At 46.5% G+C, this 19,643-nt stretch overlaps 1 protein-coding gene across 1 annotated transcript; it reads left to right on the top strand.

Annotated features, from left to right (window-relative positions):
• Positions 2,569–19,096, top strand: LOC110437508 (uncharacterized mitochondrial protein AtMg00810-like). Its single transcript, XM_021465976.1, has 3 exons — positions 2,569–3,157; positions 18,897–18,983; positions 19,068–19,096. Exons 1-3 carry the CDS (start codon positions 2,569–2,571, stop codon positions 19,094–19,096), a joined length of 705 nt encoding a protein of 234 aa, XP_021321651.1.

The raw sequence follows: 19,643 nt of genomic DNA, 5'->3' as shown, positions 1-19,643 counted from the left end.
CCGAAACATGTACCGCCCACCCCATGGCGTACATGTGCCGCCTGTTCAGAGGTGCAGTGCTAGGCCTAGAGGTGCAATGCCTCAAGGTGCTAGGTCTCAGGTTGCGAGACCACGTGGTGGTCGTGCCCGACGTGGTTCAGGTTATGATCAATATGACTTTGAACCTCGTGGCGGTGGCTTTGCTTCTCAGTCCCATAGCTCTAGCGGACCACGTTTTCCCTTTCGTGGTGATCGCTTTCCTCAAATGGGACATGGCATGCTTGGTATTTTTCCTAACACTTTTCCAGGGCAAATGAGCCAACACTGGTATCCTTCACAGTTTACTAACCCCAGTGTTGCGCCATTTGCTCACCCCATGTCTTTCTATTGATGCAGATCGGAGGCTTGGTGAACACATGGCTTGTTGATTCCGGTTGTTCGCGCCACATGACCAGAAGTTCAAAATGGTTCTCCAGCCTCGACCCCATGCAATGTAAGGAATACATCACATTCGGGGACAATAGCAAAGGTAAAGTGCTTTCTCGTGGGACCATTCGGGTCAATGAGAATTTTGTCTTGAAGGATGTTGCTTTGGTTTCGAATCTGCATTTCAATTTGCTTTCGGTTTCGCAACTCCTTCAGGATGGTTTTGAGGTGCGCTTTAAGACTGGTTTGTCTCGAGTTCTTGATTCTCAGGGAAATCTTGTTTGTCAGATTGTCCCGTTTGGTCGTGTCTTTCGAGCTGATTTTTCTCACTCTTTTGGCTCTTCTCGTTGTCTTGTGGCTGGATCCTCTTCTGATCTTTGGAAGTGGCATAGGAGACTTGGTCATTTGAGCTTTGACTTACTAGCTAGGTTGAGCTCACTTGACTTAATCCGAGGATTGCCCAAATTGAAATTTGAGAAGGATTTGGTTTGTCACCCTTGTCGTCATGGAAAGATGGTTGCCGCTTCTCATCCTCCTGTGACTCAGGTCATGACCAAGGGACCCGGTGAGCTACTTCATATGGACACAGTTGGTCCGGCTCGGGTTCGGTCAGAGGGAGGGAAGTGGTATGTTCTAGTGATTGTGGATGACTTTTCTCGCTACTCTTGGGTGTTTTTCATGGAGGGTAAGGATGAGGCTTTTTCTCATGTTCGAGATTTGATTCTTCGGTTACAAACTGAGTTGCCTAAGAATGCCATGAGAGCTATACGCAGTGACAATGGCACAGAATTCAAAAACACTCAGTTTGATACCTCCTGTGCTTCTTTGGGTCTCGAGCACCAGTTTTCCTCTCCTTATGTTCCCCAGCAAAATGGTGTTGCTGAGCGCAAAAATCGGACCCTTGTTGAGATGGCCAGGACGATGCTCGATGAGCATAGGACTCCAAGGAGATATTGGGCCGAGGCGATCAACACCGCCTGTCATGTCTCCAATCGCATTTTTCTTCGAGCCTTCTTGAAAAAGACTTCTTATGAGTTGCGATTTGGTAGACTACCCAAGGTAAGTCACTTCAGGGTGTTTGGTTGCAAGTGTTTCATCCTGAAGCAAGGTAATTTAGACAAATTTGAGTCTAGGTCCTCCGACGGTATTTTTCTTAGTTATGCTTCTCATTCTCATGCATATCGTGTACTTAACCTTGAAACTAACCGAGTCGTGGAGACCTGTGAGGTCACATTCGATGAGACTATGCCTTGTTCTTCTCCTGTATTTGAATGTGCAGGTGATCAGGAGATTGGTGAGAGCATCTTTGTTGAGGATGATGCAGAAGATGCCGATTGGGGTGATCCCGAGCCGACACCACTGGTTGCCCCTCTCGCGTCTTCGACGACTACTTCAGCTGACGGCCCCGATCCCTCTTCTTCCACTACTTGGGGTCCGTTCGAGCAGCCTCCTCAGCCTACACCGGCTGTTCCTGAGGAGGCCCCAGCTGCAGTTGAGGAGGAGGCGACTTCTTCAAGGGAAGCACCTCGACACATTCAGCGTTGCCATCCACCTCAGACCATGATTGGTGAAATTGACCAGTGAGTCACGCGGTCTAGGTCATATCACATCTCACACTTCGCTCATTCTGCTTTTGTTGCTTCTTTTGAGCCTCGAGATGTTGGACACGCACTATCTAATTCCGATTGGGTTAATGCTATGCATGAGGAGCTAGAAAATTTTGAGAGAAACAAGGTTTGGGTTTTAGTACCACTTCCACCAGATTGCCATCCCATAGGTACCAAGTGGGTTTTTAAAAACAAACAGAGTGAAGATGGGGTGGTGGTGAGGAACAAGGCTAGGTTGGTAGCTCAGGGGTTTTGTCAAAAAGAGGGGATAGACTATGAGGAAACCTTTGCCCCTGTTGCCCGTCTAGAAGCCATTAGGATCCTTTTAGCTTTTGCAGCTTCAAAAGGGTTCAAGCTGTATCAGATGGATGTGAAGAGTGCTTTCTTGAATGGGTATATAGAGGAAGAGGTTTATGTGAGACAACCCCCTAGCTTTGAAAATCCTAAGTTTCCTAACCATGTTTTTAAACTCCACAAAGCCTTGTATGGCCTAAAACAAGCCCCGAGAGCCTGGTATGAGCGTTTGAAAGCCTTCTTGCTTGCAAAGGATTTTAAAATGGGTTCTGTTGATAAAACTTTGTTTCTCCTCAAGCAAGGCACTGACACTCTTTTGGTTCAGATATACGTGGATGATATCATTTTCGGTGGCTCTTCTCATGCACTTGTTGGCAAGTTTGCAGAAACTATGAGCAGGGAATTTGAGATGAGCATGATGGGCGAGTTGACGTTCTTTCTTGGTTTGCAAATCAAGCAAACTAGAGAAGGGACGTTTGTGCACCAAGGCAAGTACACCAAGGACGTACTCAAGAAATTCGATATGGGCGAGGCCAAGCCTCTCTCGACGCCCATGTCGACCACGATGGCCCTGGATGCAGATGAAGAAGGAGAAGCTATGGACCAGAAGGAGTACCGAAGCATGATCGGGTCGCTACTGTACCTGACGACGACAAGACCGGACATCCAGTTCGCGGTCTGCTTGTGTGCACGCTTTCAGTCTTCGCCGCGCACATCTCATCGTCAAGCCGTCAAGCGGATCTTGAGGTACCTTCGTTTCACACCTGAGTTTGGTCTTTGGTTTTCAGCTTCCTCCTCTCTTTCTCTTTGCGGCTATTCTGATGCGGATTATGCCGGCTGCCGTGTAGAGCGTAAGTCCACGTCGGGGACTTGCCAGTTTCTTGGGACTTCTCTTGTGTCTTGGTCCTCTCTCAAGCAATCCTCAGTTGCCCAATCCACCACAGAAGTTGAGTATGTTACTGCTGCTGCTTGCTGCTCCCAGTTGCTTTGGATGATAGCTACTTTGAGAGACTTTGGGTTAGAGTTTAGGCGAGTGCCTCTGCTTTGTGATAGCACCAGTGCCATAAGAGTTGCTAAAAACCCAGTCCTCCACTCAAAACCAAGCATATAGATGTCCGCTTTCACTTCCTGCGTGACCACTATGAGAAAGGAGATATTGACCTACACCATGTTGATACCCAAAATCAGCTTGCAGACATCTTTACCAAACCCCTTGACCAAGCCCAGTTTGCTCGCTTGCGAGGGGAGCTTGGAGTTTGTTTCCCTTTTTAGTTGAGGAGAACTTTGTGTTGACACCATTTTTGGGCACGTGTCCAGGATGGCAGGACAGGGTGGCAGTACGATGCGGGTTGCTGGTAAGGATGGTTGCCGATGAGGGAAAGGTTGAATGTGACTAAGTCCTCAGACAGTAATATGGTGCCGATGACCAAGTAAAAGGGTCTGCCGATGACTATGGCAAGGGGATTGCCGATGACGCGAAGGAGGAGTCCGGAAGCTGCCAGTTGTCATGTGGAGGAGTTTCGGTTTGTCACGAAGGATGGTTTTATTATTTCCTTATGTTATTCTTATCGTTTTGTATACGGGTTCCGTGTAATTTGGAATTCGAATTCTAATCGTGTCTGGTCGTAGCTCTTTGAGCAGGGTATAAATATAAGCCCTAAGACCTTGTAATCAGGATATCTATCAATCAATCAAACACACGTTTTTTACTCATATTCCAGCATTTACTTTTCGACGACTTCGTCATACGTTTTCTTTTTGTTACGAGTTCTTAGGAATTCGTCGACTCAAGCTCGGCGTATCCTCAAGTTCCGCGTGAGTACCTCTTAGCCGTGACATCCGGGCGTATCGCTGTTGTCAGGACTAAAGTATTCGAGTTATCACCTTTGCCGATAGTAAGGTCAAATCGGCTGGCACGCCTTAACGTTTGGATCGGGTATTAGCCCTTTGTGTTTGCAGACTAGTTTTTGCATCAACACATCTTCTGGCACGCCCAGTGGGACAGATTCAAGATCAAGATCAACATGTCGATCTCTGACCTCGATCAAGACAACGTCATCCCCGTGACGGAAGCTAACCTCAAGGATGAGCAGAAGCAAGCTATTGCCCAAGCCATGGAAGAGTTCAAGCAGCAGTGCCTGAAGTCTTTCAGCATAAACAGGAGCGGCGAAGTGGTCCAGAAAGATGCACTGCCGGCACCACGGCAGGTCACCTTTGACGCTAATCCTGGCAAGCTTCAAGACATGGTTGACAATGCCATCAATCGAGCGCTGATCAACCAAGCTGGTGTACTGTCTAATACGGTTTTCAACGCCGTGGCAAGAACCTTCAAGGAAGGACAAATCCCGCCGGATTATGTGGGCCCTTCCCATCATCAACCCACGGCACCAGAGGTCACGGCTCCATCGGCTGCCTTGACGAGTGCAAGTGCACAGTCTGCCGTCCCTCCAAGTACATTGGGGACTACTGGTGCACTATCTATGCCGATGGCAACCAACCCACAAATTTCAGTTGGGCAGCATAAACTGACAACAGATATGTTGGCATCGGCAATGTCGGGGTTAACTCTTCCTCCCAACTGGTGGGGTTATGGTATGCCTCCAGAGTTGACTCCAGGAACATCACAGATAACTGACATGAGGGGCAAAACTCCTATAACATCGGCACCTTCCAATGTGCCGGTGAACCAGAGTCCTCGGTATACCACAACTACTACCGCAAGGCCTCACACTGGAAATCCTCAAGATCTAATGTTCCAGATGCCCAACGCATCGGCAGAGTCAATGCTAATGCAACAGAGGCCTATGGCCCAGTCGGGGTATGTCAATTCAACGACGATACCCAATTACCAATCATCGGCAGCACCTATGCCGATGAACGCTAATAATGGATGGCTTGGACAGCAAACCTTTCCACAGTCGCCCCAGCAGGGTTATCAGACTACGGGGTTCCAGCAAGGGCAGGTTTATCCCGGGTTCCAAGGTCAGGGAATGTCCAACCAGCCAATAAATTTTGGACAGCAACTCGGAGGACAGCCAATCGGTGGACAGCAGTTTGGTAGTCCGCAGATTGGAGGACAGGTGACCAATACGATGTTCCATACAGGTCATGTCCCAAACAGACACGTGGAGGTTCGCCACCAAGTGCCGGATCCGCAGCCGCCTCATCGGCGAGATGCCGATGCTTATTGGGCCGATAAGATTGCTGAAGTAATGAAGGAACAATTTGGGATAAAACCCAAAGTCAACACTTATTCTTACCGGACACCGTATCCTCCAGCGTATGATTTCATCCCGCTTCCACATCGGTACAAGGTACCAGATTTTACAAAGTTTTCCGGACAGGACGACACGTCAACCATGGAGCATGTCAACAGGTTCATTATTCAATGTGGAGAAGCTGGTAACAGGGACGAATTAAGGGTTCGTCTATTTTCATCATCATTGTCTGGATCGGCCTTTACTTGGTTCATATCATTGCCTCCCAATTCAGTAATTACTTGGGCCGATCTAGAGAAGCAATTCCACAGATACTTCTTCTCGGGGGTTCATGAGAAGAAGATCACCGACTTGGTCAAGTTGAGGCAACGTAATGATGAGTCGGTCGAGGGATTTGTGCAGAGGATACGAGAGGTCAAAAATAAATGCTATAGCCTGGTTCTGGATGATCGGCAGCTAGCCGATTTGGCTTTCCAGGGTTTGTTGCCACACATCAGGGATAAGTATGCCTCTCAGGAGTTTGAAAGTTTAAGTCACTTGGTGCAGAGGATATCCGATCAAGACATCAAGCCTTTCGAGCCTAAGAGGGCATGGAATAAGAAAGTCTCATTTGTTGATGAAGCAACAAGCTCAGATTCCGATGAAGAACCAGTAATCGGTTTGGCAGAATGGGTAAAAAACAAGAAGCCGATGTCTTGTCCTTTTGGGCAGAAGGAACCAGAGAAGTTTGCATTTGACACCGCCAAGGCCGATAGGATATTTGACTTTCTACTTCAGGAAGGTCAAATCAAATTGTCACCTAACCACGTGATCCCGTCGGCAGAAGAGTTGAAGAGGATGAGGTATTGCAAGTGGCATAATGCAACTTCACATGATACCAATGAGTGCAAAGTATTCAGACAACAGCTGCAATCGGCCATAGAGTCAGGGAGAATCAAGTTTGATAGTTCCAAAGCCCAGAAGCCGATGAAGATAGACCAACATCCTTTCCCGACGAACATGTTGGATGCTAAGGGGAAGGCTAAGGTCTTAACGTCGGAGACAGCTGAGAAGAGTGCATCGGTAGATCCTCAGCATCAAGTTACTACCGCCGATGCAAGAAGTAAGGGCTTGGTCCAGGAAGGAGCTAGCTCAGGAAGAATTCCTCGATCTGGTATTGTCATAACTCATAGAAGGCCTCGAGAGAGATGGCAACAACGGGAAGATCGGTACCGGCGCCAGTAGGAAGATTATCAATGGGAAGAAGAGAGACGCCGACAGGAGTGGAATCGGCACAGGGATCATTGGAATTGCCCATTCTTCATCCATTGTTGGGAGGAAAATATCAAGCTTCCTACTGTCAGAGACTGCCCTGAATGCAACGGTTATGATCGGTACGACAGGAACGATCGGCGTTATCATGATGATGAACGACGATTTAATGGGCCGATCAGAGGAAGGGCGTCAGTTCATGATCGGCTGGGGGGCAGGCTTAGCATTCACGATCGGCTCGGTGACCGTGTCCAGTATTTTCCCAGGAACCAAGAGGAGCTTGAAAGAATGGCTGATGCGCGGGTTCCCGATGAATTCATATTTTGCAGGGATACTAACACGCATCGCATGGAGTCAATAGAGAACCAACGCCCGACGGCAAGACAAAGGCCACTTCCTCCATGGTGCCCTCAAGGATTAACCAAGACACAGAAAAGGAGATTGCAACGTGAAAGGCAGGAAGAGCTAAATAAAGGAGAGAACTCTGGGAGTCGGCAGCCGTCAGACGCTAAGAAAGAAGGTCCATCGGCAGGCGTCAACATGGTATTCATGTTGCCGATGGAGTTTCTTGCACCGGCCAGTGACGATGAGTTGGGATTTTCTGATCAGATAGCTCAGTTGGCTCTGGATCCAATGACGGCTATCTTTGAGAAACCTGCCGATAACGAGAGGCAGCATCTTAAAGCTTTGTTCCTCAAAGGAAGGGTTGATGGGCAGCCAATGACTAAGATCCTAGTTGATGGTGGGGCTGCTATTAATATTATGCCATATGCAGTATATCGGAAGCTTGGGAAAGGGGATCAAGATTTGACCAAGACCGATATGATGCTCAAAGACTTCGAGGGAAACGTGTCTCCGGTCAAGGGGGCGATATGTGCGGAGTTGACCATCGGCAGCAAAACCTTGCCGACAACCTTTTTCGTGATCAGCGGAAAAGGTGCCTACAATTTATTATTGGGGAGAGATTGGATTCATGCCAATTGTTGTGTCCCATCTACAATGCATCAGTGCTTGGTTCAGTGGGTAGGTGACAAGATTGAGATCGTCCCAGGGGATTCTTCTTATGTTATCGCATCGGCAGAAGCGGATACTTATGAAAAGACTAGGTGCATTTCAGGAGAAGTTTGGGAGAAAGATTTTCTCAGAGTTGCCGATTATGAGATTCCACCGATCCAAGCAGTCGGTTCTGACGATGGTTTTTAATGGATAGATTCGCCGATGATGGAAAATTAGGCCAGGGATTCACATCGGCCGATGATTTGGTAGAAGTAGATATAGGTAGTGGTGATAGGCCTAGGCCTACTTTTATTAGCGCTAAACTAGATCCTGAGTGTAAACGGCAGTTAACTAGTTTGTTAAAGGAATATAAAGATTGCTTTGCTTGGGATTATACAGAGATGCCTGGTTTAGACCGATCAATTGTTGAACATCGGTTACCCATTAAGTCTGGATTTCGGCCACATCAGCAACCAGCCCGCCGATGTAATCCTAACATTCTACCTGATATTAAGGCCGAAATCACTAAACTTATTGAAGCTAAGTTTATTCGGCAGTGTCGGTATGCTGAATGGATTTCCAATGTCGTCCCGGTTTACAAGAAGAACGGGAAGCTTCGGGTGTGCATTGATTTCAGGAATCTCAATAAAGCTACGCCGATGGATGGATATCCAATGCATGTCGCCGATCTACTGGTTGATGCTGCGGCTGGCCATCGGGTCATCAGCTTCATGGATGGTAATGCGGGTTACAATCAAATATTCATGGCAGAAGAGGATATTCCAAAAACCGCATTCAGGTGTCCTGGTCATGTTGGACTATTTGAATGGATAGTCATGACTTTTGGGTTAAGGAATGCCGGTGCTACTTATCAAAGGGCTATGAATTTTATATTTCATGAGTTCATCGGCAAGATCGTAGAAATTTATATTGATGATGTGGTGGTCAAGTCTGGAGATTTCTCAAAGCATCTTGCCGATTTACGAAGAGTGTTGGAGTGCACAAGGAAGCATGGATTGAAGATGAATCCCAACAAGTGTGCATTTGGTGTATCAGCAGGGCAGTCTCTTGGTTTCATGGTACATCAGAGGGGTATTGAAATTAGTCGAAGATCTATTGATGCTATCAATAAAATAGTGGCCCCTACCAATAAAACCGAGCTCCAATCTTTGATCGGCAAAGTGAATTTTATCAGAAGATTTATATCGAATTTATCTGGGAGAATTCGTGCTTTCAGTCCTCTTCTTAAATTGAAAGCCGATCAGGAGTTTGTTTGGGGAAAAGAACAGCAGTTGGCTCTAGATGAAATCAAAAGGTATCTAGTAAACCCTCCAGTTTTAGTTCCACCTCAACAAGGGAAACCCTTCAAATTATATTTATCTACCGATGGATCGGTTATCGGTTCAGCTTTGGTTCAAGAATTTGAAGGGAAAGAGAGGGTAATTTATTATTTGAGTAGGAGGTTAATTGATGCTGAAACCAGGTATTCGGCCATTGAGAAGCTGTGCTTATGCTTATATTTTTCATGTATCAAGCTAAGACATTACCTGTTGTCGGCCGAATGTGCTGTTGTTTGCAAAGATGACGTGGTCCGATACATGCTATCTATGCCGATTATGAGTGGTAGGATCGGTAAATGGATTTTGGCGCTGTCGGAGTTCGATTTGCGTTACGAGTCGGCTAAGGCGGTCAAAGGGCAGGTTATGGCCGATTTTGTGACTCAGCATTGCGGTCTAGTGGAAACCTTGGAAATTGCACCCTGGACGCTCTTCTTTGATGGATCTACCTGTGACCGGGGAGCAGGAATCGGCATTGTATTAATTTCTCCTAAGGGGAGGAAGTATGAATTTTCCTTGCCGATTGTTGCTACATCAACAAATAATCAGGCTGAGTATCAAGCTCTGATCAGGGGATTGGAGTTGTTAAGAGAAGTTCGTGCTGATGCTGTTGAAGTATTCGGAGATTCCATGTTGGTTATAAATCAATTGGCCGGAAGCTATGAATGCCAGAGTGAAGTTCTCATAACCTATTTCGAGAGAAGTATACAACTGTTAAAGGAATTCAAGAACTTCCGATTGGAGCATATTCCCCGATTGCATAATGAAGACGCTAATCGGTTAGCCCAGCATGCCTCGGGATATCAGCCAATGATTAATGCGACATCGGTAGTCAGTGCCGGTGATTGGAGGGAAGAAATTATTGATTATCTAAAAGATCCATCCAAAAAAGTTGAAAGACGGGTTCGATTTCAAGCAACCAAGTATGTGATCCTTGAAAATGAATTGTATTATCGAACTATCGACGGAATTCTTCTCCGATGCTTGGGTGATGATGAAGCCAGAAGTTTGATGGGAGAAATCCATGAAGGAGTGTGTGGAGCGCATCAGTCAGCTTTTAAGATGAAGTGGATGATTCGAAGGAATGGATATTTTTGGCCAACCATACTTGAAGATTGTTTTAAATATTTTAAGGGATGTCAAGGTTGTCAAAAGTTCGGTAATATCCAGAGAGCACCCGCATCGGCTATGAATCCTATAATAAAACCTTGGCCGTTCCGGGGGTGGGCCATCGATCTGATCGGCCAGATTTATCCACCATCTAGCAAAGGGCATAAATTCATTCTAGTTGCCACTGACTATTTCACCAAGTGGGTCGAAGCTATTCCTTTGAAGAAAGTCACATCGGCCAATATGATTGATTTTGTGAAGGAGCATATTATTTACCGATTTGGGATTCCCCAAACGATTACTACCGATCAGGGCACCATGTTCACGTCGGGGGAGTTCGATGAATTCGCAATCGGTATGGGAATTAAAGTGTTGAATTCTTCTCCTTACTATGCTCAAGCCAATGGGCAGGCCGAAGCGTCTAACAAGGGAATTATCAAGCTTATTAAACGAAAGATTGAAGAAAATCCTAGGCGGTGGCATACATTGTTGAATGAAGCACTGTGGTCTTATCGGATGGCTTGTCATGGATCAACCAAGGTGTCACCTTATCAATTGGTGTATGGACATGATGCAGTTTTGCCTTGGGAGATTAAGGCTGGATCTAGGCGATTATCTTTTCAAGATCAATTGGCTGCCGATGATTATGCCACTTTAATGACCGATGAGTTAGATGATTTAGCAGGGCATCGGTTAAAGGCTTTAATGAGTATAGAAGAAAATAAGAAGAGAGTTGCCAGATGGTATGATAAAAAAGTGAAGGCTAAGGAGTTTGCCGATGGGGATTTGGTATGGAAGTTGATTTTGCCAGTCGGGACTAAAAGTTCAAAGTTTGGGAAGTGGTCTCCTAATTGGGAAGGTCCTTATCGGATAAAACGCTCAGCTCCTGGTAATGCCTATATTCTAGAAACTCTCGAAGGAGTTGAATTTCCCAGAGCGTTAAATGGCAAATATTTGAAGAAGTACTACCCCAGCATATGGATCGATGCATAAAAGGTTAAGTGCCGATAACACTCCTATCGGCTGAATTTAAATGTTCAAGGGCAGACTTAATGTTTCAAAAGATGCCGATAACAGTCTTATCGGCTAGACTGAAAGCTAAAAACGGAGAAACAAAGGTGTGTCGCCGATGAAAGCTTCAGATGTTCAGCAGCGCTTGGATTGCAGATATGGCGCGCAGCCGAATCTGGTTGGCTGTCTCTATCTCTTTGATATCGTCATCGGCAGAACCTTCAATCGGCTTCAGCTTCCTCTTCAGTTGCAGCGCTTTACGGCCATGGACGTTTCGTTCCTGTTCAAGATGCTTGATGGTCTCCGGCAGTTGACTATCTTCTTGCTGGGCTTGGGACAGGGCGTCTTCTACTTGCTTGAGTTCAGCCAGCAGAGCTTCTCTTTTTGCCGATAGATCAGACATTTTCTGCTTCAGTGCATCACCTGAGGACTTTAAGATGCCGATGTTCTTATGTTTCTCATCGGCTAAGAGTTTTTCTTTCATCATCTCCTCAGAGAGCTGGATTTGAGCAGCTCTGTCGGCAAGGCATCGAGTAGCTCTCTGGTACTGTAGCTGGCGGCTTTCTAGATGTGCAGCGTGGAAGAGTGCTTCTTCGGCATCGGCAGGAATTTGGCCTCTAAGAGTCTTGAACAGGGCCTTGGCTGGGTCAGAATCGTCGACCAGTTGAGTTGTGTCTTGATGAAGTATGGCCGATAGCTCCTCCAGCCTAGCTCTGGTTTCTGCCGATACAATTCCAACTGCCCGAGAGGAGCTTGCTTCCTCGCCTTCTTCTTCGAAGATATCAATAGCGAAGGAGAACAAGCTGTCGGGAGAATCTTGTTCCTGAAAATGAAAATGAAATAGGTCAATTTTATGGTCAAAACTTCGGCAGATGATACCGATGGAAAAGTGGATGACTTACTTGCTTCAAGGCGATTTCCTGCCTTTGACTCAGAGAGGCCGATGGAGCTGCAGGTTGATCGGCAAATGTTGCCGATAGAACGATATCGCCTGAAAGAAGACAGGAAGGATTATAAAAATAAATGAAAATAAGTTTATCGGTAGGAGTATTGTTGGGATATGTTACCCGGAAGAGGAACAACAGTTGTTTGAATTGAGGAAACCGCCGATGATATAACTGGACCTGCCGGGCCAGTTGTTTGTTCACCTACGTCAGCTGACGTACCTGCCGTTTGAGGTTCTTCTTGCTGAGGTTCTTCCATCTGTGGTGCTTCCTGTATTGATTGAGGAGATGGTGCTTGCTGTGCCTGGACTTCTGGAGGAGAAGGGGAAGATTCCACCGGGATTGGAGACACCGGAGGAGGAGGAGGAGTTGCCACTTTCTGACGCTTTGTTCCAGTCTTAGCACCTTGGACGCCTTTCCTCTTTGGCTGGCTAGACTGGGGGGGATCGGCACCTTGGCGTTTGGCTTTTGCCGATGCACCAGTTTGCTGCAACAACGATAAAGAGTTTATGAGCACAGATAACCGATATAAAGATAGTCAGCATAAATAAAAAAGTGTTTTAACAGATTGCCTTGAAAGCTTGCGCCAGAGTGGAAGCAGTTACCGTTGGTGATGTCTGAGTTTTCCTGGTGGTAACTTTCTTGAGACGCGCACCCCGGTGCACGATGGAAGCCAGAGTGGGAGCATTGTGGCCGATTGAGGAGATCGGGCCTGATGGGAATAAGTCGATCGGCTTGCCACTCCTGCTAACCGATGGGGGGGTGTTGTCAATCTGCAAAAAGAATACAGGGGTAAGTTACCGATGGGAATAGTATTGGGAAATGAGACATCGGTTTAAAATACTTACAGTGTCGTCAGGGACTTCGTATTCGGGGTCGATCATGCCGCGGTATGAGAGGGCCGATCTGCAGAATAGATTCTCCTTCCATTCTGCCCACCATAGCTTGTATGATTGAGTGATAAAGGCAGCTGGAACCCATTCTGACAGATCTACATCTGTATCGGCATTTGGTGGTAGCTGGGCTACTCGAGTCCACTCGAGGAGGTTAGCGATGGGTTCTCTGGGCTTTATTACATCGGCATAAGGAAGTGCGATCGGCAATTGGCCGAAAGCTAGCTGGCGAGCTAATGCCGATGGATTATAAAATTCATAGGTTTGGGGAGAGGTTTTCGTGCTGCCGAAGAAGTTCACTGGTATGGCTCTGGGAGTCACGATTGTCGTCATCACCTCATTGTCCCTATCAAGAGCTTCGTCGAACGGATTGAAGGTCAGAGGGAGCATGCTATCTGGGTCGTCATAAGCCAGCCATGGTCGTTCATCTCTGGCCAGACCCTCATACAGCGTTTCGAAGAATCGGCCGATCTGATCCGGAGTGTTCCCTGAACCGGGTAAAACTATAACAGCTTCGCCAAAGTTCAGGGGGGCACGTGTTGCCGATTCCTCTTCACCCAACACATGGTTCTCGGCTATATCTCTTGGGAAGTGCTGAGAGAACAAGTTGAGATCGAGGCGCTTGTGCAGGTGCAGATTGAGCCACATATTAATAAACCACCAAGGACCTCCCAAATTGCCGATAGGTTGGCCGAGCAGGAGTTTCTGGACTACCTGATGAAGAAGGTGATAAACAGCGCCGAGCAAATAACGGCCGAGAGGAAATTGACCACCGCTAGCCAGTCTTTCTGCTGCCGATAGATAGACAGAAGTCGGTCCTGCCGATCGACCACAGAATACAAACTTGTCTAGCCACATGTTCAGAAAAGTGGTTTGTTCCTTTATGGTGACAGGCCCTCTCCCGCGGTACTTCTGGATGTACCCTGACCAGCCGCCGATAGCGCGAGTCTCCACTTTGGCACTGGGGGCGGTATCAAAAAAGTGGGTGCTATCGGCAGAAGATATGTCTAACCCAGTAAGCATGGCTACATCGGCAAGGGTAGGAGAAGCAGGGCCGTGGCCAAAAACAAAAGCGTTGAGAGTGTCTGACCAAAAGTAAGATGCGGCTATCAGCAATGACTCGTTCCTGTGCATATCGGCAATGGACAGCCTAATGCATTGAGCTAATTTCCTCTCACCCCATTGAACTTCATAAGAGTTGCTGACCCTCAAGAACCAGTCTTTCCACCCTACAGTAGGGCTAGGCCAAGAGCGAAAGGTGTCCTTCCATAGATCTAGAGCAAAGTTTTCAGCTCTAAAGGGAATCCTGTTGGTTTCTGCGTTGATAAGGTCGGTTGGATCTGGATCCCCTAGAGGGCCGAGGCATTGAAGATGTGGTTGATCGGTAGGAATGACAATTTTGTTGGATAACTCCTGGTGTTTTGGGGAATAAAGATACAAAGAAAAAGGAGAAGGAAAATATTCGGTAAGGTAAATCGCAGATGAACAGGAATGCAGGAAAAAGGTACAGCAGATGAGATGGAAGTCTGACCTCAGGGACGACGAAGCCAACGGCCATCTTGTCGTGAAGGGGACGCTGGAAGACGCCGGAGTTGATGAAGAAGAATGCTTGTCGGAGATCTTGAGGATTGAGAATGGCGCCGCCGCTGGAAAAGTGAAGTTGGATGGCAGAATGATGTAATGGGGGAGGAGTACCCAAGAAGGAACTATTTATAGGGCAAGATGGATAAGGGCAAATCTGACTTATTTCTTTGCCGCATCCGAGAAACCCGAGGGTACTCAAGTGGATATGGTAACTGTTCGCACGATAATCCAGGGATTGTGCAGGTGATTTGACAGGAAGCGGTCATTATCTAAAGATATTTTACTGTGCGCGATCTCCTGGTCGGTCCATCGGTGATATTCTATAACGGTCATCCTGCCGATGGGCGGATAGAGGGGAAGTAACCGTTTTTGCGAATATCCTGGGCAGAGCATCGGCAGATCTTTGTAACGGTATTGTTGCCGATGTACGACTAAGAGAGATGCCCGTTTGGGAAGTTGTGGATTTCGAGGGATCTGCGGAGGATTAGGATCAGAGTTGCCCAGATTGAGGTTGTCGGTTACCAGATTAGGAGCATTAATTGCGGAGAAGACATCATTACTGCAGAGAATTTCGGAGCATTAATGGTTTTATACTCCGAAACTGGGGGGCATGTGTTGACACCATTTTTGGGCACGTGTCCAGGATGGCAGGACAGGGTGGCAGTACGATGCGGGTTGCTGGTAAGGATGGTTGCCGATGAGGGAAAGGTTGAATGTGACTAAGTCCTCAGACAGTAATATGGTGCCGATGACCAAGTAAAAGGGTCTGCCGATGACTATGGCAAGGGGATTGCCGATGACGCGAAGGAGGAGTCCGGAAGCTGCCAGTTGTCATGTGGAGGAGTTTCGGTTTGTCACGAAGGATGGTTTTATTATTTCCTTATGTTATTCTTATCGTTTTGTATACGGGTTCCGTGTAATTTGGAATTCGAATTCTAATCGTGTCTGGTCGTAGCTCTTTGAGCAGGGTATAAATATAAGCCCTAAGACCTTGTAATCAGGATATCTATCAATCAATCAAACACACGTTTTTTACTCATATTCCAGCATTTACTTTTCGACGACTTCGTCATACGTTTTCTTTTTGTTACGAGTTCTTAGGAATTCGTCGACTCAAGCTCGGCGTATCCTCAAGTTCCGCGTGAGTACCTCTTAGCCGTGACATCCGGGCGTATCGCTGTTGTCAGGACTAAAGTATTCGAGTTATCACCTTTGCCGATAGTAAGGTCAAATCGGCTGGCACGCCTTAACGTTTGGATCGGGTATTAGCCCTTTGTGTTTGCAGACTAGTTTTTGCATCAACACTTTGGTTTTTTGTACACTAGTTTTGTTTCTTTTAGTTTCGCTTTTATTTTATTTTTTGTATCATATTGCATTGCATTTCATCTCATCATGTATATTAGAGCATTTTGAGCTTCATGATTATAGTTGTTAGATTGAGATTATGCTCTTTGTGATATGTCTTGTATGTACATGATGGTGCTTGTCGCTTAGGCTCTTTTTGATCACTTGATGCATGTTATGAGCTAAGCTGTTTTACAACTAGTGAACTTGACATAAACCTGTTGAAACCTGAAAATTGTTCACCATTGTCATTGGCAACTAGCATGTGTAGGATGTGTTGAGATCACTTGAGCTATCATTTATATGCTAGGTTGCTATGTCTCATGCTTTGAGTTATACACTTGCTTGGACAACTTGCAAAATCTTGTGCTAAAAATTGAAAATCAAGCTAAGTGAAAAGAAAAGATCGAGATGGGTCTGTACTGTCCTACGTCAAGGTATCGAGACTGCTTCCAATTGCACTTATGGATGAACTTGAGCCTTGTAGTGGATGCCGAGATCATTGTCTTAAGCTTGCGATTGTCTCTGACATAGGCTTGGCATGGTCGATAAGTTGGTTTGATGGTACAGATAACCTCTCGCACTCACACATGTTTTGACTAAACCTTGTGATATGCTGCAAACTCCGATAATATGAAAATTTGATGAAAACACAAGTCTAAAGTTAGTCTTTGACATGATGTATGAACGCTGCTTGGGGTAGTTCACCTTGTATACACTTGTTAGCACTAGGTTGATTTCCTACTTATACCTGCTATGTGCTAGCACTTGTACTTATTGCTATACACACATGACAGCACCACCAAGAGCATCTTTTCAATATGATTGCTATACTCCTGAAGCTTCTGCATTTGTGCATTTCTTGCATTCATAGCATGATTTGAGGGGGAGTTGCACTCCTTTGGGCAAATCTTGATAAGTGCATGTGTCAACAAGGGGGAGAAAGTTACACACAAAAAGAGAGACATGCATTCATTTGAGAGAGATTGCATTTCCTCAGGGGGAGTTGCATTTGAGTTGTTTTTGCTAGATGTGTTGAGCCTTTGCCTCTTCTGGAGGGTCTAGTTGTTTTCTGGCTTTTCAAGTTTTGCTAGCGGTGTTGAGCCTCTTTGCCTCTTCTTGAGGGCTAGCTGTGTTTTACTTGGTTGTGTCGAGCCGTTGCCCATGTCTTTGGGGACCAAGTTGTTGGCTTTGCGTTACTCATTGTGAGTGACCCGTTTCGAGCTTACACTTGAGTTGGTTTTCTCTGGCTTTGTGTTGATGTTGACAATGCACTCATCAAGGGGGAGATTGCGAACACATAGTTTTTACATAACCATTGTGGAGTACCCCTGTTGTGTGATGAGCGATTGTCAACATGCCAACATTTTGGTGGGTTGTTGGTTCGGTGGTTCTACTGATATCCTGGCACAGGGTTATGTGTCGAAACGGTGTCTCTTGGCTTCGTGATGTGTAGGTGTGGAGTCTGGATGCGGTGGCAGCGGTCGGGTGAAGGTCAAGTAGGGCGTGCCGTGCTGACGGACTGGTTGCGGTGAAGGGCGGACGTGAGGCTTGGACTGACGGACCAGACGACCAGGTGGCCAGCTGCGGTGGCTGACACTTGGGACATTGATAAGCGCAAAGTGTACACAGCGGGGGACGCGTACGGGCTACGCTACTCGCGGCGGGTTTCGCGGGTTTGGGCCTCAAAACCCGGGCGGAGGTCCCGATGCGGACGGATGGCACGTGGCGGCATCGGTGAGATCGCTTCGGAGCGAGGCTACCGGTGAGGAGGCGCGGTGGCCGTCGGATTTAGGTCATGTCGAGTTGGACTAGAATGCCCCTGGGGCTAGCTAGTTCGCTCAAAAATATCTAAGGACATCTGGGGAATATGTAATATGCCTGATAAATAAGCCGGAGAAGTTCCCCCATCTCTTCTATCTTCTTTTTCCACCTCTCCCTTCTCTCTCATAGTTTTTTCGTGAACCCTTTCTCCTCTCCCCGTAGCTCTCCTCCCCCTTCCTGGTTTCTTTAGCAGAGAGGGCTATGAACTGAAAAGTGTTTTTGTACTGGTTTTCGAGTTGGGAATGGAGGCCCAAATCCTTCATTTGTCCTCCGGGATTCAACATACTTTGCTGTGATTTTCGAGTATCACTGTGCTGTGTTTTTGTTCCCTTTTTGTTCATGGGTTCGATTTCGATTTCCCGGAGTTTGGGATCATCCCAGGCAATGATTTTTGGAGAATAGTTTTATTTCTAGTTGAATTTAATTTGTGCAAAGTTTGGGCTTAACATCTTCCAAATCAAGAGAGATCCGGTCGATTCTGTGTTCGTCTATCTCCTGTTCGTTCTTTGGCTCTGTGGAGAATTTTGTGCATGGAGCTTGCTGCAGTGCTACCAGTGCCGTGCGCACAGGCGCCGTGCGTGCTCTCTTGAGCAGTACTTGACCTTGGCCAAGGTGGACGCCCACTGTCCAGCGCTCTGCTCCAAGCACTCGTCCCCTCTTCGTTCGTGCGCTCGAGCCCTTCTGTTTTTCGTAGAGTGTGGATTGAAGCAGAGCAAACTCTTCTTGACTTCCTCCCATACCGTTACGAGGGCACCAGCAGTCCGTCAGAATTTGAGCAGTCCAGGAGCGCCATCAGTTCTCTGCACTCGTCTAGCTTCAAGCTTTGTTTGTCATGAGCCAAGAATTAGTACTGATTTTTGATTGGTCAAAAACAAACTTCCTGCCTTCTTGAGTTTACCAAGAGTCGATTTGTTTGGAGTATTTAATTACTTCATTTGCTCTAGTAGCTTTCACGGTGGTGAGTTGGTAGATTTTTTTTTTTCTCTGTGTTTGTCTTTTTGTACGGTGGTGTCCAGGTCTCACCGATACATATTCATCTAAGCTTTGGTGTTTATCTGTGCTTTCGGTGTTTCATCAGTTTCAGTTTCAGTGTCAGTTGTTGGTTTTTGCCGGAAGCGATCCCTGCCATATAAGCTTCTGCCTGTGCTGTGCTTCTTTTTCCTCTGTGTGTGGAGAGCAATTCCTTCACAGTGTATAAGTTTCAGTTTGATGTGCATCATGTTACTGTGTATGTTCTCATCTTCTGCAGGTGTGGTTAGTGTTGTAGCTGACTGGTAGGCCGTGCACCATTGAGTGCCGAGCAAATCCAATTCAGTAATTTGTTTTGCAAGGATCCAGTTCTTGCTGGTAAAATAGAGTGCTCTATTTTTAAGCCGTTACTCTGTCCGTTTTTCTTGGTGATTTTCTAATGAATTTTCTCTGGTCCTGATTTTCTGTTTTGTGCACATCTTGGTTATTTGGACTCCAATTTGTATTTCGTCTGTTGCTTCGAGTTTCTATAGTACTAAGGAATTTCTCTAGGTACTTCTGTCACTAGTTGGCGTGAGTATTCTAGTTCTGGAGTTGTTGCGCGTTTGATGGTGAACTCGGGACAGTGGCCAAATATTTTCGAAAGAAAATTTGAGGCTCCCATTCGCCCCCCCTCTGATCGCCATTTTTCGGTCCTTCAAAAACCATCTTCTTGTCTTTCTTTTCTTTCTTCTCCTTCTTGTTCTTCTTCCCATGCTCATCATGATCACTATTGTATGGACAATTCGCCACAATATGATCGGGGCTCTTGCACTTGTAGCATAGCCTCACATATTCCTTGTTCTTGGAGTTGTCC

This window comes from Sorghum bicolor, chromosome 8 (genome assembly GCF_000003195.3).
Source record: "Sorghum bicolor cultivar BTx623 chromosome 8, Sorghum_bicolor_NCBIv3, whole genome shotgun sequence".
NCBI classification, from domain to species: Eukaryota; Viridiplantae; Streptophyta; class Magnoliopsida; order Poales; family Poaceae; genus Sorghum; species Sorghum bicolor.
This window is presented reverse-complemented; position numbering and strand designations above follow the sequence as displayed.